The following is a 26,309-nucleotide window of genomic DNA, read 5'->3' on the forward strand; positions in this document are numbered from 1 at the left end:
CCCCATTCCTCCCTTTTCACCCCCAATGAACGACACCTGTGCGGGAGGTATGACTCGGGATAGTGGTTCCTTCTTACTCCCAGGGCTGGTTCACGAAGGACCAGGACTTCTCCGACCCCAATCTGAAGAGTAACCGGGTAGAGGCCGCCGGATCCGGCTGTTCGAGCCCGGGGAGAGCTCTCCTCCCTCCCCCTGCTGCGGGTCACTAGCGCGCCGCGCCCGGCAGGACGGTGACCTCTCCACCCCTTTGAATGCCCCGCCCCCTGTCCAGTCGGTCTCCACCCCACCTCCCCATCCGCACACCCGCTGACTTGGGTTGGAGCCACCCTTGTCAGTAGCCTGGTTCCTGTGCACATTCGGGTTGCCGCTGCTCACCCATAGCACCTGTAGACTGTAGTGTGCCCAACTGTCCCTGAGTGCTTCGGGCCACGGAGGGCCATGATTCTTCCGGCCAGAACCCCCGAGACCAGCTTACTGCGGGTTTTGTTCCTGGGACTGAGTACCCTTGGTGAGTCAAACACCGGGTCTGGAGGGGCTTTGATCAGGTAAATCCGATCCTAGGAGGACTTTAGGGAGTGGGTCTGAAGGGACTTTTGCTCGACATTCTTGTCTTTCCTCATTACTCTCCACTTCTGGGCATCACTGTTTGGTGCTACACTTTCTCCCTTCTATGGCTAGAACAGCTTTTAGCTTTGGTGTGGTGTGTGGTGTTGGGGAGGGGGGACAAAGGCATCTCCAGGCAAGACCTTTGGGGTGAGTTAAGTTATTCCTGTCTACTCTCCACCCCCACTCATCACAGCTGGATAAGCTGAGGCACTGGATGAGACAGTGACTAAAGAGCTTAAAGACTTAGTTCCAGTCCCCCCACCCCACCCCACATTCAAGCTGATGTGAAAGATCCCTGGGGGAAATGCCTGGTCCTCAGCCTTGACGCAAGTGCTTCAAGCAGTACTTCACGTCCCAGCGTTTCCCGCACCAAGTTCCTTTCTTTCCCTCCTGCTTCCTGCCCTGGAAATCAAAGGGAATGCCCCCAAAGCCTGACCATGAGGTCATTTGGACACAGGAAATTCGGGAAGAGGTCAGTTGCTCAGAGTAGTCATACAGTGCATTTTCAGGTCTGCCACGATCCGGTACCTTTTCTTAGATCCAAAGGAACAAGGAAAGCAGGGAGAGGGTACCAAAGGGTCCAAGAGGAAGGAACCCTCTGGAAGCAAGTGCTTGGGTGAGCTGCCCAGGACAACTAGCTTGAGCAGGAGCTGAAGGTGGTCCAGTACCGTACCTGGAGGGAAATAACTCAGTAGGAACTTAGTCCATTATAAGCTGTTCCCCCGGGGCTGTTTTACTGTCTGGGTTGGGAAGCTTCTGCTTTAATTCCTTCCTTGGGCTAGAGGATGTCAGAGCAAGTAAGACCTGGAAGAATGTAGAGGAAATTCAGTGGCATTGATGGGGCTTTCCTTGCTCCCGTGCATGCATGGGTCGCTTTCAGCTTGGTCTGTGTCGGAGTGGTTTGAAGGGCATGAAACCTTAAGGTTCCCAGATATGAGTCTCATGAGCTTCCGCCCTTTGCTCCAACGCCTGGAGTATTTCCTGCTCCTTCAGTTTCTTCAACCTCAGCTTCTGTTTCTTTTCTGCATTCTTCCTCAATTTGACCCTTACTGGGTTGGAAAGGGCAGTGTCAGCCTCCAAGCAAGGGAGGAAAACCCTATATTGGCTGCCTGAGCATCACGGGTGTCCTCTGCACCTCACCTCTGGCCCCTTCCTTTTTCTCTTCCAGTTTTGAGTTTGATTTTGTCATATCAAAGATCCAGAGCCTGAGAGGCTACCGATGCCATGGAGGTTGCCCTTCTTGGCCTCTGGAGGGTTAAATGCGTTCTCTTGCTGCTCTAGAGGAAGGCACAACGCAGTAAGGCCCTACTGCTCCACGTGCTCTTTCGTGGCTCAGAACTGCCCCTGGAGCGTGAGAAGCCCACAAGGGGAGTTTCTCAGAGAAAGAGGGAGACTAAAAATAGTAGCCCTGGGGAGCAGGGCCCATTCGCTCTGCTTAGGCCCTTGGCCTGCTCTCTCCCTTTGGTCTCAGATTGGGCCAAATGATGCTATTCTTGAGCAGATCCCGAGTCCTTCATTGGAACCCAGCAACTCCCCATTTTTCTTCTTGCAGCACCCAATCACAAAAAGATCTGATCAGTTAGGGGGTTCTTCTGTTCTGAGTGACGCCAGAGCAGAGGGCTAGGAAATCTCAGGAGCCCCTTGCCCACCTCGAAGCAAGTGTGTCCATCACTGCATCTCACTTCCCACTTCCAGCCCCTGCCCCTCACTTTGCAAACTGCGAGTGCAAAACCTGCAAGAGGCAGCTAGGGCGCCCTTGGGGAGCGAAGCTTGAGTCTGGCTGATGATAGACACGTTCTCCTCCTTACCGGCCTTTCAACGAGAAGGCTGGGGAGCGCGGCAGCTGCCTGGAGGCTCCAGACGCGCCTGGCGGTAGCGGAACAACCTGCGGGAGGAGTCCCTGGTGGGAGGAGGACCTTCTCAAGGCGGGGTTATTTTTGCCAGCAGAGCCTCCGGTCTAGCTGCCCTGGCTTCATTGTCTTCTGCCTTATCGGCGGGCGCAAGTTTCCTGCTCCGACTGCAGGGACCTACCAGGAAATATCAGGGGTGGAGGATGCCACGAAGGACAAGAAAAAGGGGTGGGGGCCTTGGTTAAGACGTGGCCGGGAAACGAAAGGGGAGTCGTGCATCCTGGCTCAATAGAGTTCTAAGTCTCCCCGCCTTCCTCCTGGCTTTGCGGGCGCAGATAGTCTGGGGCCTCCGAACCTCGGCTGCTCGCTCGCCTTCCTCAAGGTGGCAGCTTGTCCTGAGTGCAGAGTGCTATAATACGGGAAGAGCAAGACTCAGGAAGAGAGCTACCGGTGTTCCCAGGCTCGGCTCTGTACTAACCCAAAGTTATTTTCCCAAAAGGCTTTCACTGCATGACCTCTCGCTTCTCCGAAGGGCAGAAAGCGTGTTCTGGGCACTGTAGTGTCATCACTGTCCCACTTCCTCCTCCTCAACGCGCGTTGGGGAAGTTTTGTACTTGTGGGAAGATTACCTCTCATCCTGAAACGTCCTGCAACCCAGAGGCATTTCACTATAATAGCCAGGACCCCCCCCCCCCCAAAAGGGTTCTTGAGGGTTAGATTGGGACTCAGGCAAGTGTTTTCCTAGGGGAGCTGACTCAGTGGGACTACGATTCCTCAGGTCACCAGCAGGAGCGGGAGTCGGCTCTCTCGGAGTTCTGAACGAGCAGCGAAGTTAATGAGTAACTGCGTCTCGCTCTGCCATCCGGTTGCGAGCTCGGGCGTCATATGGGTTGGCATCTTCATTCTTCCTTGCCTTTCACCAAGGAGACTGGAGGAGCAAGTGTGTGCCGTGAGGGTGTGGGTCAGAAGCAGGTCTGCTTTCCTTCTGGAGTTGTCCTTTTCTGGAGGTGAACTTGCTCAGACTCTGTACCTCAGGATTAGAATGAATACATAGAAATGTGGTCCCATCCCTACTCTAGACACAAGACGTCGGAGTGAGCAGAAGCAGGACCCTGGGAAAGAGGTCTCCCGGCACGTCCCAGGCTTTGTCCTCGTGAGACATGTTTTCTCCTCGAGCGACGGAAGTTAGGGCGGCTCCATCGGCTGACCAGGGAGCCCACCCTAGGAGCTAACAGTCTTCTATGCTCTGTGTTTCAGCTGCCTTCTCACTGGCTCAGATGGAGCTGCACGTGCCCCCTGGCCTCAACAAATTGGAGGCGGTAGAGGGGGAAGAAGTGGTGCTCCCCGCCTGGTACACGATGGCACGGGAGGAGTCTTCATCCCACCCCTGGGAGGCGCCCTTCCTGATTTGGTTCTTGGAACAAGAAGGGAAGGAACCAAAGCAGGTGAGGGGAAAATCTTAGCCAATGACAACCTAAGGGTATAGGGATGAGCTGGCAGAGAATGTGGATGGAGGACAATGTTATAGGGAAGAGAAGACGGGCTCACAGTATCCATGTTGGCTCTCATTGTGAAACCCAGGATACAAAACTGGTAAAAGTGTCTGTGGGAAAAGCACAGAGGCACAAGGCTTGGGGGTGGGGTGGGGTTCCGGGGGTGGGGCTGAGGATAGAAGAGACACGTTGTGAATAAAACACAACCTTTTCCTTGTTGGTCTCATCCTGTATACCCGGCTGGCCTCAAAACTCAGAGATCTGTCTGCCTCTGCTTCCTGAGTGCTGAGATTAAAGGCAGGGGACGCCATGCCCGACTCACCAATTTCAAAAGCTCCACATGCTGTGTGCTGACATTTTCTGGGCTTGAGGTTATCAAATACAGGCCACATCTCTTCCTGGATCCATCTGCCTTCCAGGCAATACTCCTTTGCTTTTAAACAGAATTTCTCATCTGTCACCACCCTCATCGTTATCAATCTCCAGCACCATCCCATGGTGTTTGTGTAGAGTGGGTTTGTACAGGCCGTGGTGCTAGTGCAGAGGTCAGGCTTAAACTTTCAGGAGTCAGTTCTTCCCTTCTATCTCTATGTGACTTTCAGGGATTGAACTCAGATCATTAGCCTTGGTCCTTGATGGTATGCTTCCCCCCAGCCCCCACAGAGAGCCATCTTGCCAACCCCAAACCCCTAAATTTTTTTATGTCTGTAAAAGACAGTATGGCCTCCTTCCATCCCTTGGTGTCTCCGTTCCTCCACTACGCAGGACTGGCACTCAGTGGTGTTTTATCCGGAAGCTAATGAAACCATTTTCAGATTCTTTCACTGTACAGATTCCTTGCATGATCTTGGAAAATGTATTCAGGGAAGTCATTTAATCTAATTATCTTGGGTTTTAGGTTTGATTTTCTCCTTCCTTCCTTCCTTCCTTTCTTCCTTCCTTTCTTTCTTTTTCTATCTTTCTCCCTCCCTTTTCCTCCCTCCCTCCCTCCCTCCCTCCCTCCTTTCTTTCTTTCTTTCTTTCTTTCTTTCTTTCTTTCTTTCTTTTTCTTTCTTTCTTGTCAGCATCTCTCTCTATAGTCCTGGCTGACCTGGAATTCATTACATAGACCAGGCCGGCCTCGAACTCCCAGAGTCTGCCTACCTGCCTCTGCTTCTGCCTCCCAAGTGCTGGGATTGCTGGAAATGGAACCTAGAAATTCCTCAATACACCAGGGCAAAGCAGGCACTCTTGATCAATCCCCCATTTAAATTTGTGTGTGTGTGTGTACGTGCATGTTTGGATGTGTATGCATGTTGATGTATTTGTGTGTGTGTGTGTGTGTGTGTGTGTGCGCGCGCACGTGCACGTTCATTCTCAGGACAGAAGTCAACCTTTGTGGGTGTCATTCTTCAGGCGCTATCTATCTTGGTTTTGAGACAGGGTCTCACATTAACAGCCCCGAAGCTCACCCACTGGGCTATGCTGGCTCACCAGCAAGTCCCAGAGTTCACCTGTTTGTGGCTTTTCCAGCTTCAGAGTTATATGTGTCCCACCTCTATGATCCCATATCAGCTTCTAGAATATTTGTCAGGAAGGAAAAAGTAAAACAACACTGGCCAGTACAGACTTTGGAGATTTAGGAAGGGGTTGAGGAGAAAGTCAGTTCTTAGAGAAAAATAGTCAGCCTTGAAGGGGAGATGCTTTACCGGCTCAATAGGGGAGAAACTGGAAGTGTTTTAGTCTTTTTCGAATGTAGCTGTTTTTCTCATTCTGCCTTTTCCATCTCAACACGCTCGGTGTGCTAGGTACTGTATTGACCCCGTGGAAGACGTTTGTGAGGAGTGTGTGGGACGTTTGGGAGGAGTGTGTGGTGTTCCTTCCAACCTGTCAGATGCTGAATATGACTTTGCTGTTCCAATCCTGTCCCAACCGTATCAGACACTAGTATACTTGAATGGTGAAGAAACTGCACGGTGCTGTGAAAAAAAAAATGTTCCACGATGTTGAGATTTTTGTTTGTTTTGATTTTTAAACATGAGTTCTGAGGTCTGAACTCAGATCTTCATGTGTGCAGTACAAGTATGTCAGAGACCGAGCTATCTTCCCAGCTATACCTTATTCTATTACGGGGTTGAGGGGGGGGGGTCTGGTTTGTTTGTTTGTTTGTTTTTTTAATGTGACTTTGAAAGGTAGAAGAACCTTTAGGTTCTTTTTTTTTTTTTCTGGGGCTGGGGACCGAACCCAGGACCTTATGCTTCCTAGGTAAGCGCTCTACCACTGAGCCAAATCCCCAACCCCAACCTTTAGGTTCTTAAGAGACGCTCCACGTGGGAACTGCTTGGAGGTGTGCATGGATGGGTGAGAAGACAGGTTAATGAAAGGTGGTTCAGGTCAGAAGGCTGTGTTCAAGTGAGGAAGCAGTGAAGGAGTCCATTCTGGAGGGGGAAGACACACCTGGCAACAGATGCTGACAATAATGACAGCTGCATTGGAGGCTACTAACCGATCTCTTGTCCCCACTAGGTCTTGTCTTATTTCAAGGGTTCCCTGTCAAATAAACCTGGAGTAACCCTGGTCCACTCCATCTCCACACGGAATGTGTCCCTGCGCCTGGATGCCCTCCAGGAGGGAGACTCTGGGACCTACCGCTGTTCTGTCAATGCGTACGACAGTGACGGCAAAAATATAGGCCACAGCATCAAAACGATAGAGCTCAAAGTGCTGGGTGAGTAAGAAGGGCACATCTCGGGATCCTTTTCCTTGCCAGGACAGGGAGGTGAAGCAGGGCTCCCTCTCAAGTGACTGAGCCTAAGACTTGGGGATGAAATGTGGAATGTTGAGCTGGAGAGACGGCTCAGTGGTTAAGAGCACTGACTGCTCTTCCAGAGGTCCTGAGTTCAATTCCCAGCAACCACATGGTGACTCATAACTATCTGTAGCCCTCTGGTGTGTCTGAAGACAGCGACAGTATACTCACATACATGAAATATATAAATCTTAAAAAAAAGAAGAAGAAATGTGGAATATTTAAAGAGATTAGGGGAGTGGAGTGGAACCTGTGGGTCCTTAGAGTATGGATTTTAACCTGCCTTCCCTTCTCTAGTTCCTCCAGCTCCTCCATCCTGTAGTTTTCAGGGTGTACCCTATGTGGGGACCAATGTGACTCTGAACTGCAAGTCCCCAAGGAGTAAACCTACTGCTCAATACCAGTGGGAGAGGCTGGCGCCATCCTCCCAGGTCTTCTTTGGACCAGCCTTAGGTAAGGAAGTTCCTGGAGGTCTCTGAAATGGTGGCTGAAGAAGAGGAAGGATGAGAGGTACCTCACAGACTGGAGTGATGGGAACAGGCTCTACAGAAAGGGACACGGAGAGGTGACATGTTAGCAGGTGCTACGCTCCATGCTTCAAGAACTGTGTATATATGCTCTTACTGAGGTCTGGGACTGAACGTCCTGATTCAAGTTCCTGTCCTGCAGCTCAGTAGCTTGGTGACTCTTTTCCCCCACTCTCTTGCTTGTAAAATGAGATTTATACACTCCAGCTATAAAAAATAAATTGGGAAGGATTGTGTGTGTGTGAGTGTGTGTGTGTGTGTGTGTGTGTGTGTGTGTGTGTGTGTGGTGTGAGATACTGGCAAATTTAACTCAGGATCTTGGACATGAAAGGGAGGCACTCGGGGCTGGAGAGATGGCTCAGTGGTTAAGAGCACTGATTGCTCTTCCAAAGGTCCTGAGTTCAAATCCCAGCAACCACATGGTGGCTCACAACCATCTGTAATGGGATCTGATGCTCTCTTCTGGTGTGTTTAAAGACAGCTACAATGTACTCATATGTAATAAATAAATAAATCTTTAAAAAGAAAAAGAAAGGGAGGCACTCTACCACTGAGTCACACCCCAAGATTCCTTGGTTTTTTGAGACAGAGTCTCTCTCTCTCTCTCTCTCTCTCTCTCTCTCTATATATATATATATATATATCTCCTCTCTCTATATATATCCTCTCTCACTCTCCATATATATATATATATATATATATATGTATATATATATATATATATATCACTGGCCTCAAACTAATGATCCTTCTGCCTCAGCTTCCTGAGTTCTAGGAATATAGACTGTGTTCAGCTACTGGAATATTTGAAATATGAGTCATTAGATGACTTTAAGGAGGTCATTATTAATTGCTGAGGCTTTGCCTTTGCAATGGTGTTTTGACTGTATAAAATAACAAGTAATTTTTTGTTGCTGTTGTTTTTTTTTTTTTTGTTTCGTTTTTGAGACAGGGTCTCGTGTCTCTTCTATGGCTGTTCTAGAACTTAAAATGTAGACCAGACTTACTTTAAACTCACCGAAATTTGACTGCCTCTGTCTCCCAAGTGCTGGATTAAATGTGCACAACACTACACTCAGCTTCATGGATAGTGTTTTTGAAGATACATTTTGAAGTATCATTTTAAATACTTTAAGCAAGTTGTTTATTATTATTGTTGTTGTTTTTGTTGTTGTTATTGTGTATGCACATGGCAGGTGTGTATGTGTGCCATGCTTGAGGACAACTTTGTGGAGCTTGTCTTCTCCTCTCACTTTTGTGTGGGTTTCAGGGGATTATAAACACATGTGGCCAGGCGCAGGTGGCAAGTAACTTCCTCACTGAAGCATCTCACTGGCCCCAGAGTATTATTTTAAAACGTCAGTGGGGGGAAGAGGGGTAACTAAAAGAAGTACAGCAAAATGGTAACCACTACTGGGTGTCGGTGGTGGGTATAAATATTTTTATTTTTCCCCTTTCTACTTTCCACTGGACCATTTTATTTTATTGGTGCTGTAGATAGAATGCAGGGTCTTGCACTAAACTTCAATTTTACTACTGAACTAAACCCCTGGGACCCATTTGACTCCTTCCCTCCGATGTAAGCCGAGTGTAGATGCTTGAGGTGTGTGGAGGCCAGCTGTCACCCTTGGGACAGGAGCTGTCTACCTTGACTTGTGAGAAAGGGTCTCTCCCTGGGATCTATGCTTATTGATTTAGCTATGGTGGCTGGCCAGCATTTACTGAACTATTTCCCTAGCCCCTAATCCGAGCACTTTAATAATTATATAACAATTTTAAAAGGGGCTCAATGAATAGGTTTCTTGTGGAGGAAAAGCAGGTACAGAGCTTAGGTCAGGCTCAGCAAAGAGTCAACAGCCAAACGGTCAGCATGCATAGTCTGTTCATACTTCTCAACCCCAGTGGCTGAAGAGTATTATCCCCAATTTGTAGGTGAAGGAGTGGGGACCCACAAGGGTCACATGGGCATTTGGGATAACAGCTCTTCCAGTTTCTAGTCAAATGTTCTTTCTGTCTGATCATCCTCCTACATGGCCTTCCAGAAACAAATGTCAGAATGATGATTTGGTTTTTCTACATAGCAACTTTTGTTCAGAGATCAGTTGGGACCGTTGAGGAATAGAAACAGAGCAGGCATTGAGCTAGTCTGTCTGCAGAGTCCAGAGTGCTGCCAGATTCTTCCTGCCCATAAAGCCAGAGATGAGAGTGAGTCTCAGAGACTCAAAGAGAGGCCATTCCAGAACTGGGGCATATATATATATATATATATATATATATATATATATATATATATATATATATATATATGTTTGGGTTTTGTTGGTTTGTTTGTTTAATGGAAAAGGTAACCCTTGGACTGACAGCTAAATTGGTTCCATAGATACCGTCCGTGGATCTTTGAAGCTCACCAACATTTCCACTGCCATGTCTGGAGTCTATGTCTGCAAGGCCCAAAACAGAGTGGGCTTTGCCCAGTGCAATGTGACCTTGGACGTGATGACAGGTCAGTAAGGGGTAAGTGTGGTGAGGCAGTATGGTCAGTGGGTGGCTTTGCAGGGAAGAAGAGGTCTGTCTGCTGTGGCTTCTCATTGATTCACGACTGGGAATTGGACTTGGTCAAAGGCAGGTACAGCTGTTCGGACAGTGTCTAGCCATTTTCTACTTGGCAGCCAGCCCTCTACCCCATCTTAACAGACAGAAGGGTAGAATGTCATGGTGATAGCTGAGTAGTGGAACTTGAGCGAATAGGGAACAGGTAAATGTCCCCTTTCTGACACTAATGCTTTTTCAGGGTCCAAGGCTGCTGTGGTCGCTGGAGCAGTGGTGGGCACTTTTGTTGGGTTGGTGCTGATAGCTGGTCTGGTCCTGTTGTACCAACGCCGCAGCAAGACCCTGGAAGAGCTGGCCAACGATATCAAGTAGGTGTCCCTGACCCTTGAGGAGGTGACAACTCTTCAGACTTTTCTCTGGCATCTGGGAATTCAAACCACTCCCATTTTTGATAGAGAGATGGGCAGTGGGCGTAACAATATTCTTACGGGAAGATTTAAAGGGAGGGGGAGAGAGGGGAGGAGTTGTGAGGAGGAACAGTAAGGCAGGCGTGTAGAAACTCTTCTCCCTTTTCTCCTTTTGGCTTCTCATGTGTTACTTATTTGATGACCAGGGAAGATGCCATTGCTCCCCGGACCTTGCCTTGGACCAAAGGCTCAGACACAATCTCCAAGAATGGGACACTTTCCTCAGTCACCTCAGCACGAGCTCTGCGGCCACCCAAAGCTGCTCCTCCAAGACCTGGCACGTTTACTCCTACACCCAGTGTCTCTAGCCAGGCCCTGTCCTCACCCAGACTGCCTAGGACGGATGGGCCGCCACCTCAGGCAGTGTCCCTGACCCCAGGTGGGGTTTCTTCTTCTACTCTGAACCGCATGGGTGCCGTGCCCGTGATGGTACCTGCACAGAGTCAGGCCGGGTCTCTCGTGTGATAGCCCAGGCACTCATTAGCTACATCTGGTATCTCACCTCTCTGGAAAGGTCTCCCGTGGCACAGAGGACTGAATCTTGGGAAGATACCCACGCTCTAGACCTCCAGTCCTTTGCCCCTACCTCCTTCTATTGTTGGAACACTGGGCCTCAGTAAGACCAAAATCTGGGTCAAAGGACACAAGGAGGAAACGGAACTGAGGTTGGGGGTGGGGGTTGAGGAGGCTTCACTTCCTCCCTGCTTCTCTCTATGAAGCCAGATGAATGCTGCTGAGATTGGCTACCCTCCAAGGGCTCTGGAGGAGACTGCCAGTCAGTGATGCCCCTGGCTCTGTGATCTCTACAGCACCCTTATCTAACTCGTCCTTCGCCATTCACTTCATCTCCCTGTATTAATGTAACCTGTCCTGCTGGCTTGGCTGGGTTTTGTTGGAGCAGGGGATAGGGAAGACATTTTAAACCTGACTTGAAATTGATGTTTTTGTTTTCGTTTTGCAAGTTTCAATAAAGATACATCGAATTTACATGGACAAGTAATCAAATCCTCTTTTTTTTTTTTTTTTTTTTTTTTTTTTGACAACTAGGACCTCTCTGAGTTGAGTTACAGGAGGCTATGAAGTAGATCCTACCTATTCAGGTTGTGCATCCAGGAGGCTTTACACAGCCACAGGACTTACTAGCTTATAGCTCTTCTGGAGTCTGTAGAAGGGCCATTCATTGTCATATGGAAAGAGAAGGCAAGAGAGCCTGAGGCTAAGGAGCCCCTAACCTATTCTGAGCAACAAGGAGGTGGTGCTGAATGGGGTGGTGGGGGGTGCTTGCTGCTGGAACTCTGGGACCCTGGGCTTGGGCCTCCGCACACTTCATGGTGTCTTCCTCTCCAGGATGGAGGAGAGGGACCTCCCCCATGTTTCCTAACTTGAGCCACTGGATCCTTAATTAGCATACCTTCCCACCCTTTGGGTAGCAGGCCCCTTTTTCATTTGAAGAAAGACATCAGATGCTGTGTGGGTTGATGTACTAACCTGTTCTTTCCTACCAAGGGTGGGGTCTTCAGATCTCAGTTTCTCTGTCCCTAGTGCCTCTGGGAATGGAGAAGTGGGTATAGTTTTCCTGGAGAGACTCATACCCCAGGCAAGTGGTGGGAAGAGGATCTCTGAGAAGTCTAGGACAACTCCTGGGGCACATGCTAACTGCCTCTGGACATCATTATCGGCCAGTCAGCATCAGAATGCCTTCTCTTCTGCTGAAGACAATTTCCTTGCAAAGTGCCGGTTCTGAATCCTTGTTTTTAGGGTGCCCACCCCAAGCCCAGCACCTTCCCTAGGGTCTGATAGCTTTAGAAGTTGGGTGTGGGGGAGGAAAAAATTATCCTAGAATCAGGCCCGGAGGAGGGAGGAGCATTTTTCTTACCGCCTCTGCCCTTGTTTGCTCTGAGATAGCCAGTCTCTCTCCAGCCCAATAAGAGGCGGTTGCCCTTCGGGCTTTTCTAGACCCAACCCCTTACATCCTTCAGACAATAGAGGACAGGACCCTGAGACAGCTGTGGCTATGGCCTGGCCCCTGGTGGGGGCTTTCCTTTGTGGTCACTTGCTGGGCTTCCTGTGCTTGAGCGGTGAGGAGAGGCTGGGTGGGCAGGATCAAGGAGAGAGCTGGGAGCAGGGCAGGACTTCCCAGGTTTGCTCAGTTCCTGCAGCCCGGAACTACTGTGCCAGGCTGGGAAGGAGGCATTGAAGGCTGGGAGGGGACGACGGAGGCAAACTAATGAGTTTGGCCCCTCTCAACATCTGAGGATTTACCATTGCAGGAACTTTTCTTGTTTCCTTTTCTGCCAATACATCCTCATACCTGGCCTAATCTTGGACCTTTTACCCACAAAAAACCGGGTTGGTCTGTGGGCTCCTCCCTCCCGGAAACCTCAAGTTTCAGGAGTGAAGGGATTGAATTGAAGAGGGGGGTTGTGCTGTGGCAAAGGAGGCCCCAGCCTCCAAAAAGCCACAGTAGCGTGGGACAGACCCTCCAGATCTGTGTCGTTGGGGTCCTCGGTGCCAGGGCTAGCTGTGGAGGTGACTGTACCCGCTGAGCCAGTGAGCATGCCAATGGGCAAGACGGCCGAGCTGAGCTGCAGTTACAGCACGTCGGTGGGCGATAACTTTGCCTTGGAGTGGAGCTTTGTGCAACCTGGGAAGCCCATCTCTGCATCTGCGCCTGTAAGTTGAGGGCAGGGTGCCTTCTGGGGTTGGCCAGGGACAGAGGGTTCACCCAATCTGAAGGAAGGGGAGGACTTCAGCCATTTTGGCCTTACATTTTCTCTTCCTCTTCTACATAGCTCATGAGTCCCAACTCTTCTAGGCAAATGTAGCCTGGTTTAGCCACTAACTTGACTGAACACGATGGTGTGGTTGATAGTATACTGTTGTCTTTTGCTGCTTGGCAGAAAAGGGGTCTTATATACCTTGGGCCTCTTCTTAGATTCTGTACTTCACCAACGGCCACCTGTATCCCACTGGCTCTAAAGCAGATCGGGCCAGCCTTCTCCACAACCCGCCCACAGGAGGACTGGCTACCCTGAAACTGACTGACCTCCGCCCCTCAGACACTGGAACCTACCTCTGCAATGTTAACAACCCACCAGACTTCTACACCAACGGTTTGGGGTTAATCAACCTTACCGTGCTGGGTAAGGCATACTGTGGATGCACTAGCCACTATCCTACCCTGACCCTGCTACCCAGCCCCACCCCCACCTCTAGTCTTGATATGCAGGCCAAGCACACAGAGTTGCCCTGGGAGCTTCAAGGAAAAAAAAATCACTTTACTCTAGATGGTCACACTGTAACACTACAACTCCACCCCACAGTATCTCCCTTAGGGCTTAGTATCTGTGTGTGTGTGTGTGTGTGTGTGTGTGTGGAGAGAGAGAGAGAGAGAGAGAGAGAGAGAGAGAGAGAGAGAGAGAGAGATATTAACCATATATGGGGATGTTGAATCATAACATAGTTCACTAGCTCCATCATTCAAGAACCTCCCACTGGTAGCTCAGATTTGGATTCTGTCCCACCTAATGTCAATGACAGAGAAGAAAAGTGGCCATCAGAGGAACAAAGCCTGGAGAACTGAGTACCCGGTTATGCTCAGAGCTCCTACCTCACCGTAAATCAGAGCCTGTTCCAAGCTGAGCAAGATGTTTGAAGAGTGGACAGGGATGTTTATACGAAAAACAAAAGGCCCAAGATGCAGTACATGACCTATGCGTCCAAATATCTGAAGGGCCTTCGTGTGGAGGAGAAATTATAATTTCTCCTTATGGGCCCAGATGCCAAGAAGTGGAACCAATCTGTTGACATTATAGTTACAATGTGCTTGGGCTCAGCATGAGGAAGACCTTTCTAGGACTCAGAATTCCCAGTAGTGGGAAATCACTGAGTGGTAGAGACCACTATTTGACAGAGGTAATGAAAAAGGAAATGTTGAACTCAATAGGTCTGGGGTTAGAGGATTACTGAGGTTCTCTCTCTCTCTCTCTCTCTCTCTCTCTCTCTCTCTCTCTCTCTGTGTGTTTCTTTTTTGCAGTGCCCCCCAGTCACCCCTTATGCAGCCAGAGTGGGCAAACCTCTGTGGGAGGTTCTGCTGCACTGAGATGCAGCTCTTCTGAGGGAGCACCGAAGCCAGTGTACAACTGGGTACGTCTTGGATCTTCTCCTACACCTCCTCCGGGTAGCATGGTTCAAGGTAAGAGTACAGGGCATTGGGAAGACGAGATTGGAGACTTAAGATCTGGTCTCTATATCCCATTCCCCATATGTGTTATGACTAAGGCTCGTTTCTCCCTCCTTTCTTGTATTGATGTCTTCTTGTCTTCCTGCTGGTGCTTAGGAAACGTTTCTCAAGCTAAATGTCTTCCTAGATCGTATGGAAGAAGGTGGGGGCAGGGCAATCTTACACTTCCTTCTTGTTTACTTATTATAGATTTGTTCAGGATCACAAGTTTCTTCCAAACTTCCTAGAGAGGCAACTACAGTAGCTTGGACTGGTTCAAATATCTGGTGGGGTTCTTTGGAGACATAGATCTAGAAGGCTTAGCTTCCTTTTGTTGGTCGCAGATGCCACGTTTCCTTGTATAGTTACAGTCCCAGTGAACCGCTCTATTCAGCAAATCTCCTCGCCCAGATCATTTCCTGATGTGTTCTCTGCCTTCCGAGGCAGAGGAGTTGAGAAAAGCAGTTGCCTCAGCTTAGATCTATTCTAGAGGATGAATGTTTAGTCATTAAGACTTTCACTGCCACTCAGGATTTGAGCTCATTCGGTAAGTGAATGCTCCACTATCCATTATCACCTCCCAGGACATGCAGCCCCTCCTCCTCTGAGAAGGCAGAAGTGTTGAGTGGCAAGGACGCACAAGTGGCAGGGACTTTGGAGTTCCTCTCTGGGTCTTCTCAAATTACTTCCTTTCTGAGCCAGGATTCTGACCAATGAGGTTAAACCTTTCTTGGTAGATTGTTTTAAGGACTAAATGCATTGAGCTTTTGTGGTGTTAGGATGGACTCATGGACTCATTGTGAGTTGAATACATTGTAGCACGCGTCCTTCTCACTCTCTAGATGAAGTGTCTGGCCGGCTCATTCTCACCAATCTCTCCCTGACCTCCTCTGGTACCTACCGATGTGTAGCCAGCAACCAGATGGGCAGTGCCTCCTGTGAGCTGAACCTCTCTGTGACTGGTAGGGGAGGTTGGGCAGAAGCCTGACCAAGGGCTTGGCCTGGGGGGAGATTATATGAGGCTATCTGAAGGTGGACAAAAACTTCTACAACTCTGAGGGTCCTTTCTCCCTAGACTCATCTGAAGGCCGAGTGGCTGGGACTCTGATTGGGGTGCTCCTGGGTGTGCTGTTGCTGTCGGTTGCTGCATTCTGCCTGATCAGGTTCCAGAAAGACAGAAAAAAGGAGCCCAAGGAGACATATGGGGGTAGTGACCTTCGGTGAGCAGGAGATCTGGGGGTGGTGCAGAGAAGGAAATGAAAAAGATGGAGCTCCAAGTGGATGTCTTCAGACTTTGATGTTGTTAAAAGCTTCCAAGGGGAGGGAGTTCCTGCTTAGCCCTGGCACAGGAAGGAGGGATTGATTCATAAGCTGGGATAGGGATGGCTCAGTTTGTTAGACTCTGTGTGTGTGTGTGTGTGTGTGTGTGTGTGTGTGTGTGTGTGTATGTGTTGGGATATCTCACTTAAAGCATTTAAATACATATCACCTAATGCATTTAACTATAGACCACTTACCTAATACATTTAGGTATATACGTCTCACACAGAGGCAATGGGGGAGGTGTATGGGGGATGCCAGGGGTTTCATTTGTCTTGAGATTATTCAGGATGGGGCAAACACAAAAGGCCAAAGCTCTCTTTGTTATAGATTTGACACATTAGCTGCAAGGCAGGGCATAGCTCAGTGTAGGGATTGGTGTGATATTTCTCTTTCTTTCCTTAGATAGGGTCTCATTAGGTAGCCTTGGCTGGCCTGGAACTCCCTGTGTAGACTAGGCTGGCCTATAAGGATTAAAGGTATGCACCACCATACCTGATCATTTCTGTGTGTGTGTGTGTGTGTGTGTGTGTGTGTGTGTGTGTATGCATGTACACATATGTACATGCACATATATGCTTGTGCAGGTTGAGTGTTCAAGTATCTGGTCAGAGTATAACCTTTTTAGGAAGGCTGTCTCTCTTATTTTTACTTATTATCATTTATTACTATTGAGTGTTTATACTGGACGTGTGTGAAAGGGTGTGTGTGCTCTGTCACCCATGTGGAAATAAGAGGGCAACCTTCTGAAGTCATTTTTCACTGATCTGGAGCTGGCCAAGCCAAACCCGGAGATCCACCAGTTTCTACCTCTCCAGCTCTGAGATTACAGGCTTCGGTCTGATTTATTTTATGATAATTCTTGGGGTTGGATTTAAGGTCTTCCTGCTTAAAAATGAAGCACTTTACCCACTGTCTTAAAATGTGGTCTTCCACATTTTAACCCACCAGGAACTTGTTTAAATAATCTGATTTAGGCCATTTTCTATGCTTCACAAAGTGTGTGTGTGTGTGTGTGTGTGTGTGTGTGTGTGTGTGTGTGTGTGTGTAGATGGGGGCCTGGATTCCCTTCACTTAAAACAAAGTTCAACAGATGAGTCTTAGGTCAGCAAAATTTAAATGTCCCCGAGTTAGAGGATGACAGTTGCCTGAGGGATGTTTCTAGCCTCTGTATGACTTTGCTTGTATCCTTCAGGGAGGATGCCACCGCTCCTGGGGTTTCTGAGCAAGCTTCTGTGAGAGCAGACTGTAGCAAAGGGCTCCTGGAGAAGTCTCCAGCTGCCAGCACTGTGACCACCACCAAATCCAAACTCTCTATGGTTGTCTGATTTCTGATCGCTGACGGTGGTGAGGGGGAATGTTAATAATTAAAGCCTTTAGGTACCGTGCTACCTCGTTCTCCTTTCTAGTGGTGAATTCCTCTTCGGGGGCCCAAAGAGTACTATCAGTACAGGGAGGAAGGAAGGAATTTGAAATCCCAGAGATGGTGCTGCAAATAGGAAGTTCCGGCTGGGTCAAAGGGAGAGGCTTCAACCTAGATGTCTTTGTATAGCTCCCACCCTTTTAACCCTCGCCCGCCCCCACCCTGTCTCTGAGTTTTGGCTTGATTAAATGAGATTTGTTCTGGTTTCTGCTAGTGCCTTATGCAAACCGCTGCTCCTCTCACTTCCCACTCCCTCCCGCCCCCCACCCTGCACCCTCTGAACACTTAGACATTCCTCTTTATTGTTCACATTCCAACCCAGTATGGTAACATGCACACGCAGAGATTAAAAACCTTCCAGCCACAACCCCAGGAGCCCAACGGGGTAGAGGCTATAGGGTCAGGGCTGCGGAAGACTCCTCCTGCGGGAGCCAGCCTCCCAGCGCTCCGGAGGCTTTTGCATAAACAAAGGAGAGCGGGAGGGGCTGCTCTCAGGGCGCGTTCTCAAGAGAAAAGGGGTGACAGGCAGGTGTGGGATAGGACTTCACTTCCCATTAGAGCAAGGGACGTCGTCAGGTAACCATGAAAAACACTTCCCCTCTTTCCTAGCCCCAGGTTTAGGAGGTTGAGGTTAGGTTAGGGTGGAAAGACGCGGGGCGCCCCCTTTCGTTGCCCACAGAACGAAAGGACTTGGTGGTTGCTTTTCTTTTTCTTTCTTTCTTTCTTTTTTTTCTTTTCTTTTCTTTTTTTTTTTTTTTTTTTTTTTTTTGAGAGTACTTGGGCGACGCATTGGGCGCCCTCTGCAGTACGCGCAGCGAAGCGCACCGAGGCTGCGGAGGCAGAGCTGCATGCTGGGCGCGTGGACAGGTGGGCGTGAAGCAAAAGGACATTTTTGGGAGTATGGGGTTTGGGACGAGGGTGGAGAGAAAAGGCGAAAGGAGACCACGTTAGACTGAGGAGCTAAAAAGGGCACGGACTTGGCTACGCCACGACGAAGCCAGCCTGGGAGAGGGAATCTCTGGGACGCGGCGGGGAGAGGGGAGGGCTCCTGAAGCTGGCTGGTTGGTGGGAAGGAGGGGCTCACAAACACAGTAGGGAAGTCTTGTCACTGCGAAGGGGACGCGGCATCCGACTCTCCTCTGGAACTGAGGAAAGAGAAGGTCTGAGAATCTGCTTTCTGCTGGCACCAATTTCCCCCTCCCTTTCGGGGAGTTTCACCCAGACCCCCGCCCCGCCCTGGCTCACTGAGCTGAAGTGAGCCTTAGGGGCAGCTATTTGAGTGAGCCTCCCTGTGCTTATGGCCGTCGGCCGCGCTTGTGCAGTCAAATGAGGGTGACTGATTGTGAGTACGTGTTGGTCCAGGTGTGTCACTGCCGCAGCCTCAGGCGTCTGGACATACCAGAGGCCTTCGCAGTTTTGTTCCTTGGCACGGAGGGGTTCAGGGTAGCAGAGAGAAGGACTAGGGGACTGGGTCATTTCTCCCACCCAGCATACTCCCCTGCAAACTCTGCCCTTTGGTTACCTTCTAAAACGTTCAGTTCTTCGGTCCAAGGTGAGGCAGACGAGAGGGAGGGAGAAACAGGTTAGCTCTTGGCATATCACCATCCTTGGCTTCCTACCCACCTGTCTTGGTGTTCTAGGTCCCCTTCACCATCTTCTCCACTCCCAGCCCAACCTTAGACTTCCCAGCTCTTTCCTGCTTGGAAGCCTCCCGCCTCTGAAGCACTCCAGCCAGCCTCACCTGGCTTAATCTCCGCTGGGGCCGCCGCCCGCGCCTCCCCGGGCGCCCCCAGCTCCGCCTGGTCCCCCGGGGCCGGGTCCCTTCCGGCCACACTCTCCACTCTTTATCTTCTTCCTCGCCATGTGGCCCCGAAAACTCGCCTGGATTTTGGCTGCAGCGGCGTTGGCTCCGGGATCATCCAACGGGATGTCTAGAATATCGTCGTCTGGCTTGGAGCAGGCGCTCTCCTGAGGATGGGGCAGGTTTTTTTTGTTTTTAAAAATGGTGATAAAGCCCAGACACCAAGGGGATGGGGATGATAAAAACCAGACTCCCAGGAAATGGGGTAGGCCTAGGGCCCTGTTGGATTGGGGAGGACTTGGAGGGTGGCGGTGGGAGTTGTAGAGAGGGAAGCCTCTGAGGGCTAGCACACCGCCGAGGGCTAGCAGCCACCAAGAAGGTTCTAGGCTAGTCGGACACAGGAAGAAGTGCATGGGAGGATGGAGAAAAGAAAGCCAGCTAGCCCCATTCCAAAGTAGCCTTTAGGTTCAGGGGTCAGCCCGAGTTGAGTAAAAGTTGAGTCAGGAAGAGCAGAGAAAAAGCAGCAGGCACTCCTGGAAGTGACCACCCTTTGCTCTTAGATGATGCCGGACAGCTCAGAAGGACCTCTTTTTGTACAGGATTCCTCAGGGAATGCACACACATATCTGCTACAGAGCAGTTTCCTCCAGAGCAGAACTGCACCAGAGCTCAATTCAGGAGAAGATGGGGCCACAGCTCCTGGAGTCAGCCAGAGGCCCAGATGTGGTGTTTCCATTGGGCCTGCTATTTCCTACTGTCTCCCAGGTTGGACTCAAACACCCCAAAGAGGTAAAACAAAGGTAACTGAAAAGGAAGCAGAAGTCAAGAAGTTCTTTCCTCATGTCCTCATGAGAAGAAAAGAAGAAGGCCGATGGCTACCGTTTAAGCTTTTCCCTTGCCCCAGGTGCAAGAGCTCTGTTTTCCAAGCATTTTAATTCTCCCTCAACAATAAAGATGGGGCACCCTTTCATTCTTTCTTCAGTTTACCATGATAAAACTGATAATTAGGAATGTAAAAAAAAAAAAAAAAAAAACCCTAGCTGGGGTCCCAGACAATTATCGATAGCTGATAGATTTGAACCTTGTTATGCCAAGTTCTAGATTTTATTTTAATGCCTAAGAAAGGAAACGCAACCAGCTAACCAGCTCAGCTGTACTCTTGGGGGGACTGTGTGGTCTTGGGAGCTTATCTGAGCTTTTCCAGTCTTAGATCTTCCATCTGAAAAAAAAAATCACGATGATAGTATTTGCCTCTATGGGTTCTGGAGAAGAATAAATGGAATGGCTCCATGAAAGTTTCTAGCATACTCTAGTTGATTAGCAAACAGTAGCTAAGCTTCAATTGCCTTGTAAAACAATGAGGCCATGTAAAATGGTTGAGTCTGTAAGCCAAAAGTGGTCCTATAACAACGATCTCACACAGATCATCCTAATAACATGTCACGTGCCACAATATGTTTAACCAATGACACAACACATACGTGATGGCAGTCCCCAATTATATTGATGATTGCCACTGTAGCTGTTTTAGATTACATACATACCCTGTAATATTGGAACCATTAGGAAGTCGGCTAATGACAGACACATCCCTCAAAACATACTTCTGTCACTAAGGAACGTGTGATATCATCAAAGCCACCTCTATGGCCCAGGGTTCCTTCCTTTCCCTTCCTTTCATTTACTCTTACTCCTGCTGTTTCTGAGTGCTGGGGATTAAATCTACGGCCTTGTGCATGATGAGCAAATGATCTACCGTTGAGCTGCATCCCTAGACAGAAGGCTACCTGTACTCCAGCAAGCCGTAAGCTCATGAGAAGAAAAGAAGAAGGCTGATGGCTACCGTTCTTATTCCCTCTACCTACAGGACGCTGCGGGCATATTTTCATGTCCAGCTTCTGTTCCTCTGTCACCCTGCTCTAGGTGAGAGTAGAAAAGATTGGGGCCAGGTACAGTGGTAGATTTCTATATGCTCATTCCTATGGAATATTGGAGTTTGAGGAAGGGAGATCAGGTGTTTGAGGCCACCCTGGGCTACATGAGATCTTTTCTCAAACACACCACCACCACCAGCACCAGCACCACCACCACCACTACCACCACCACCACCATCACCAGCACCAGCACCAGCACCACCCCACTACAAACAAAAATAAAGAAAGGATTTGGAAGCTGATGGTATCAATTTCAGAGGCTTCAGATTGTGGAGGTGATATTGTTGCTATGAGGCCAGAGGGCCTAGAAGAAACCTCCTATGGTTTCTGGAATTTCTGTCTTTATTTTTTGACCATGAAAAGTTCACTGCGTTCACTGTCTTTCTCTTCTTTCCTGAGGTGGCCAGGATCTCACATTATCAGTTAGCTTTTCTTCTGCCTCACTCTGGCTGTCAGCTACCTACTTGTCAGAAACGAGCAGGATGTGAGTGAGGATTCAGTCATCTGTCTCTGACAGGGTCACCCCAGGGGCACAGTTTTTTGTTTTTTGTTTTTTTTTTAATGAGTATGCCTGTCTTTTTAAAGATTTAGTTTATTTATTATATATAAGTACACTGTAGCTGTCTTTAGACACACCAGAAGAGGGCATCAGATCCCATTACAGATGGTTGTGAGCCACCATGTGGTTGCTGGGATTTGAACTCAGGACCTCTGGAAGAGCAATCGGTGCTCTTAACCACTGAGTCATCTCTCCAGCCAGGGGGTTGGGGGGGCATAGTTTTTAAGTGTAATCTTTTTTTTTTTTTTTTTGAGTCAGGGACTCATCATGAAGCCATGGGTGGCAGTCAATTTGCTGTGTAGACCAGGGTGGGCTTGAATTTCCCACAGTTCTCTTGCTTCTACCTCCGGAGTGTTGGGAATACAGGTGTGGCCGACCGTGCCCAGCCTGTAAGCATAGCTTTCTATTCCAGAAGCCCAAGGCAAAGTTTACAAAAGACTCCCCCTCATCGTGTTTCCCCAGCTGCTCTCATTTCCTGGGCCTCAGAGTTCCTTAATTTGTGCTCAAGATGCTTCTCGATTGATTTAAACGCCATCTCAGGGAGTGTAGATGGATAGGCCTAAAACACCCTCTGTCTTCTTGTCCTTCTTCGTTAGCTCCATGGCTCTTTCTGACATACTTCACGTAAGATTCAGATCAACCCCTTTGGGTTTTCTGATTCTCCGAGTGCAATTTTCTCTTTGGGATGATACCCTCAGGAAGTAGGTTTTTTAGAAAGAGGACAGCAGGTACAAAAACCCATTACAGATCCCGGATGCCCTCTCCCTGGTCTTGCTGCTGTTAGAGGATGCGGTGGTTTGGGTGGTTGGTATTTTTCTCCAACCACCCTAAGACCTGACCTCATCACCACCCACCACAGATGATGCAGAGATACAAAGCCTGGCGAGACAAACAGGGCCACCCCCAACACGGCCTAGCATAGGGCCATGCTCTTCTCTTGAGTCTGTCTATTCCATGTCCCTCTGGCTGATACCTTAGGTCAGGCTGCTCATGGCTGCCCATAGGCAGAACTGGAGGCAAAAGCAATCGGAATCTGGGAGAAGTCCTTTGGTTTTGGGGCTTGGGCAGCTGCCTCTTAAAGCCAAGACTGATAGTCCTTTGTGCTGAGTGGCTCTGAATGAACTGGGGATGTCTGGGAGTAGGAGGATGTACTTGTCCAAAAAGGAGGAGCCATGGATGGCTACCCTTTGCCTCTGAGATTCTCATCTTCTTCAGGGCCAAGCAGAACTTAGCTCAGGTGAACAGTATCCTCCAGCTGCCCAAATCCTAATCGCTTTAAGAACTGTGCCTGTCAGCTGCCTGCGCTAAGCGCTTGGGACATTTTATGCTATGAAATCCCCATTTTAGACGTCAAGAAACAACCCCAGAGACATTTTGTAACTCCCTCAGGTTGCGTAGCAAACAAACAGTGAGATGGCCTGCTTCAGAATTTGTACTCTAACCCTCCCCCTCAGGGCAAGTGGCTACTTCTACCCTGATAACTGGTGTGCAGTCACTAGACCACAAAGAAGAAAGGAGTGGGCTATCCAAACAGTTTCCTTTCCCTTTCCCTGTTATACAAAGGCAGGAAAGTCATGTATGTTTGCTACGTCAATCAGCCACTGGAACAGCAAATAACAGCTCCTTTAAAAACATCCCCTGATCTGCTTTCTTCTTCCTCGTTTCTCTCTAAGCTTGCTTACTGAGGGGGGAAGAAGCACACAAGGCAAGACTAGATTCTCCCCAAACACCAGGTAGGTTGGTCAGGGACAAGAATCCCAGAGTACCAGACGAGGAGGCATACTGTTCCTTCCACAGCACAGGGTTGCCTGGTAGCAGCCCTGCCCTATCCCAGTCCTCCACCCTTGTTGCCCCCCTTTGCCTTCTTTCTGCCTCCCTCCAACTGCACAGACCGAGACTGATGCTGACTATCGACTGGCCCTTTTGTCCAGTGGACTTGGGACATGAAAACAGAGGACTGTGTCAGGGCCCAGGGGAGGAGGTGCCCCCTGGACATTCAATACCTCTGCTAGCCCTATTGGGTGGGTAGTCCCTCTTCCTCTAGGGGACACTGATTCCAAACACATCAACCACACCCTCAGCTACCATCTATCAGCATCAGTTATGTGTGTGTCACCACGCACCCCCAATGGCTTCCTGGGTACTCATAAGCACGAGTCAGGAGAGACAAGACTGGGACCCCATATCTCCCCCTCTTCATCCTTCCCCTGCTTCCTAGAGTCTTCGCCCATTCCTGTCTTCCCCACTGGCCACTTCTCCAGATTCCTTTCCCCATCCTTCTTGGCTTCTCACCCTTTTCTTTCCTGCCTAACAGTTACCCTCCTCCCCTGTTGACTCATATCTCATAATCTGCCATCTATTTATCTACTTATTTTTTTTTTTTTACTTAATGCAACACTGCTGGGGATAAGGGGCTCTTCCTCAGTTGAGACTGAAGACCTGCACCTCCCCTTCCTAGCCAAAAAGTGATTCTTGGGCTCAGCCTGTAGCTCAGAAGCAAAGTACATATTTAGCAGGCATAAAGTCCAGATTCAATCCGCAGCACCCAAAATAAGTAAGTAAACAAGCAAATAAGCAAACAGACGGTTCCCTGGAGAATAACAAACAGCTTCCTTGGACCAAGCCCACGTCAGTGTTCTTCAAAGGGCGGGGACTGTATGTGATTGGCATGCTTCTTTTTACATATTTTCCCCCTGGTTTGTACATTTACTGCTATGTGCATTTACGGTAATGAAAACCAGTGTGCTTCAAAGAGGGATTGGAGGGCAGTCTTTTGAGAGAACAGGGCTCCACACTTATCAAAGGTGCCTATTGGGGGGGGGATCACATCTCTAAACCCCATTTGTACAACTGTAAAAGACCTACCTACCTGGGGTGATCGGGCACACTGACAGCTATTATTGATTTAATAAGAGTTAAAATGTCAACAATGGCTTGCCACTAAGTTCTTACTGCCTCCTGGCACTCAGACATCAGGAAGTGTCACCTCTTAAGAGAAATGGGTTACTCCTTCCTTCCAAACTTATTTATTTATTTTGCATATTGTGGGAGAAAGGTGGGGTTTCTGCTGTTGTTAAGTAACCTCTGGCGTTTTTAGCCAGACCGATAGAAAGGGAACACCAGGAGTTTGGAGTAAGTAGTCTTTTCCCGGAAGATCGGAGGCTAGTAATGAGCAAACACATTTTATATAGGTCTGGATCATTCAACTCCTTTAGCCAACTAGGAGCGAGTCCTATGCCGGATGCCTTCATACAAGAGCCTTTAACACGATCTGCTTTGGCTATAGGCACTGGCAGCATCCAATTTCCGTGTAGGTGCTGACACAAATACTTCCTCCCCTTGCGCACAGGGCCCTCTTCACGGTCACTCACCCAGCACCCTCCGAAGGAGAAGGTCCTTCTCAGAACCATACTGACTAGGCTTTTTGCTGCCCATCACCACCAAGACCAGGGTGGATTTTCCCCCGCCATCACCACATAAGGGCTTAGACGATCATCTGAGGGTCCTGAAGATCTTGCCACAGTCCGCGACCGCAGTAGTGGGATAGGAGATCGTGTGGGGGCCAAAAAAATACCAAGGGAAAGGACTAGCACACCAGCAACTTTCCAGTGTCTCCATGGGGGAAGTTCCACCTCTCGTCTAAGCAGCAGTTTTCCTGCATGAAAGCTCTGTTCAGCTCCGGATCCAACCTAGATTGTCTGGCCCCTGGGCTCTCAGACGCCCCCGCGAGCTGGGGAGCATTTTCCCTAGGGCTTGGCTCAGATCAGGCAGGTGCTTTCCACCATCCAATATATCTCAGCACCATCCTACCCCACAGGGCTCCTAGGTCTTCCGCACCTACTTCCATCCCTCCCTCACCCCCAGGGGTTCTCGGGCGCCCCTTACCCCAGACCAAGCTGAGTTCAAGTATGGACTCACCGTGCAGCAGTCCATTGCCGGTGTTGAGGGTCCTTGGCTGGGGTGGAGCCTGGCTCAGAGTGGGGGTGGGTTTGTACAATGCTGGGTGGTAGTTCAGGGGCTGTCGGGCACTCCCGGACCAGCACAGAATCGGTGCAGAACCAGCCTCTCTCCTCTTGGGTCCGGTCTCCCGCGCTCCGCAACTCTTGCGAATGTAACCTGAGCCCTGCGGCCTCAAAGCCAATCAGGAGACACTTTCTGTAGGGTGGGCGGGGAGAACTGGAGCGAGGACCACTCCCTCTCTCGACTCTCTCCGCCTCGCTCGCTTTGGTGCCCCAACCTCTCCACCTACACACTTCCATCCATTCCTCCTACACACCCCATCTCCCAAATTCAACCCCCCCTGCTTTCTAAATCGCAGACTGCCAGGCAGATGTACGTCGGAGTAGGCACAAGGCCCCCAACATCCAGGGCACAAATACACATCTGGGCGCAGCACGCCCTACCGCCCATAGATAGAAAACCACGCACCGCACCCACCTCCCTATACTTTCACAGCCCAGAGTCCCAAACATTACTTCTTCTATCTCCCCTCTCTGCAAAGAGGTGCCCTCCTCACTCTAGCTCCAGAGAAAGCTGATGATATGCAGCCTACATGATGGGCACATAGTGACACAGACGCTGTGCTCCAAGTCTCGTGCATTCATATATATTCCCAGGCTGAGTGGTGTGGTTATCTTCCCACATACAGACACTGCAGACACAATAGGCAAAAACAACTACACGGGCCGGGTACACACACCCTGCGAAGCACAGGTAAATTGTAGCCCTCCTGTTCGTTAGCACATAGATCAAATTGCCTGCGTTCTCCC

The 26,309-nt window shown here is 49.5% G+C and overlaps 3 protein-coding genes across 5 annotated transcripts; 2 read left to right on the forward strand and 1 right to left on the reverse strand.

Annotated features, from left to right (window-relative positions):
• Window positions 1-289: 289 nt before the first annotated feature.
• Window positions 290-11,281, forward strand: Esam (endothelial cell adhesion molecule). Of its 3 annotated transcripts, none has more exons than NM_001004245.1 (7): window positions 352-508; window positions 3,714-3,901; window positions 6,455-6,656; window positions 7,035-7,190; window positions 9,645-9,767; window positions 10,056-10,182; window positions 10,428-11,281. In NM_001004245.1, exons 1-7 carry the CDS (start codon window positions 439-441, stop codon window positions 10,744-10,746), a joined length of 1,185 nt encoding a protein of 394 aa, NP_001004245.1. In that variant the 5' UTR covers window positions 352-438; the 3' UTR covers window positions 10,747-11,281. The 3 variants fall into 3 exon arrangements, with proteins under 3 accessions (XP_063121145.1, NP_001004245.1, XP_063121144.1); XM_063265074.1 differs by lacking the exon at window positions 352-508 and adding an exon at window positions 1,913-3,345 and having other exon boundaries at window positions 10,428-11,274; XM_063265075.1 differs by lacking the exon at window positions 10,428-11,281 and having other exon boundaries at window positions 290-508; window positions 9,645-9,778; window positions 10,056-10,183.
• Window positions 11,282-12,169: 888 nt separating this feature from the next.
• Vsig2 (V-set and immunoglobulin domain containing 2) lies at window positions 12,170-17,213 on the forward strand. Its single transcript, NM_001106812.1, has 7 exons — window positions 12,170-12,359; window positions 12,797-12,954; window positions 13,217-13,424; window positions 14,318-14,476; window positions 15,346-15,465; window positions 15,579-15,723; window positions 17,019-17,213. The coding sequence occupies exons 1-7, from the start codon at window positions 12,296-12,298 to the stop codon at window positions 17,149-17,151; spliced, it is 987 nt and encodes a 328-aa protein (NP_001100282.1). The 5' UTR covers window positions 12,170-12,295; the 3' UTR covers window positions 17,152-17,213.
• A 314-nt stretch (window positions 17,214-17,527) lies between these two features.
• Nrgn (neurogranin) lies at window positions 17,528-25,722 on the reverse strand. The gene is made up of 4 exons (NM_024140.3): window positions 25,459-25,722; window positions 18,988-19,214; window positions 18,769-18,786; window positions 17,528-18,391 (listed from the first exon to the last, which is right to left on the reverse strand). Exons 1-2 carry the CDS (start codon window positions 25,471-25,473, stop codon window positions 18,993-18,995), a joined length of 237 nt encoding a protein of 78 aa, NP_077054.1. The 5' UTR covers window positions 25,474-25,722; the 3' UTR covers window positions 17,528-18,391; window positions 18,769-18,786; window positions 18,988-18,992.
• Window positions 25,723-26,309: the final 587 nt, after the last annotated feature.

This window comes from Rattus norvegicus, chromosome 8 (genome assembly GCF_036323735.1).
Source record: "Rattus norvegicus strain BN/NHsdMcwi chromosome 8, GRCr8, whole genome shotgun sequence".
Lineage (NCBI taxonomy): Eukaryota > Metazoa > Chordata > Mammalia > Rodentia > Muridae > Rattus > Rattus norvegicus.

Coding starts and splice junctions, on each gene's coding strand:
- Esam (NM_001004245.1), top strand. CDS start 439: ATGATTCTTCCGGCCAGAACCCCCGAGACCAGCTTACTGCGGGTTTTG. Junction 509..3,713: donor CCTGGGACTGAGTACCCTTG/GTGAGTCAAACA, acceptor TCTGTGTTTCAG/CTGCCTTCTCACTGGCTCAG. Junction 3,902..6,454: donor AAGGGAAGGAACCAAAGCAG/GTGAGGGGAAAA, acceptor TGTCCCCACTAG/GTCTTGTCTTATTTCAAGGG.
- Vsig2 (NM_001106812.1), top strand. CDS start 12,296: ATGGCCTGGCCCCTGGTGGGGGCTTTCCTTTGTGGTCACTTGCTGGGC. Junction 13,425..14,317: donor AATCAACCTTACCGTGCTGG/GTAAGGCATACT, acceptor TCTTTTTTGCAG/TGCCCCCCAGTCACCCCTTA. Junction 15,724..17,018: donor TATGGGGGTAGTGACCTTCG/GTGAGCAGGAGA, acceptor TGTATCCTTCAG/GGAGGATGCCACCGCTCCTG.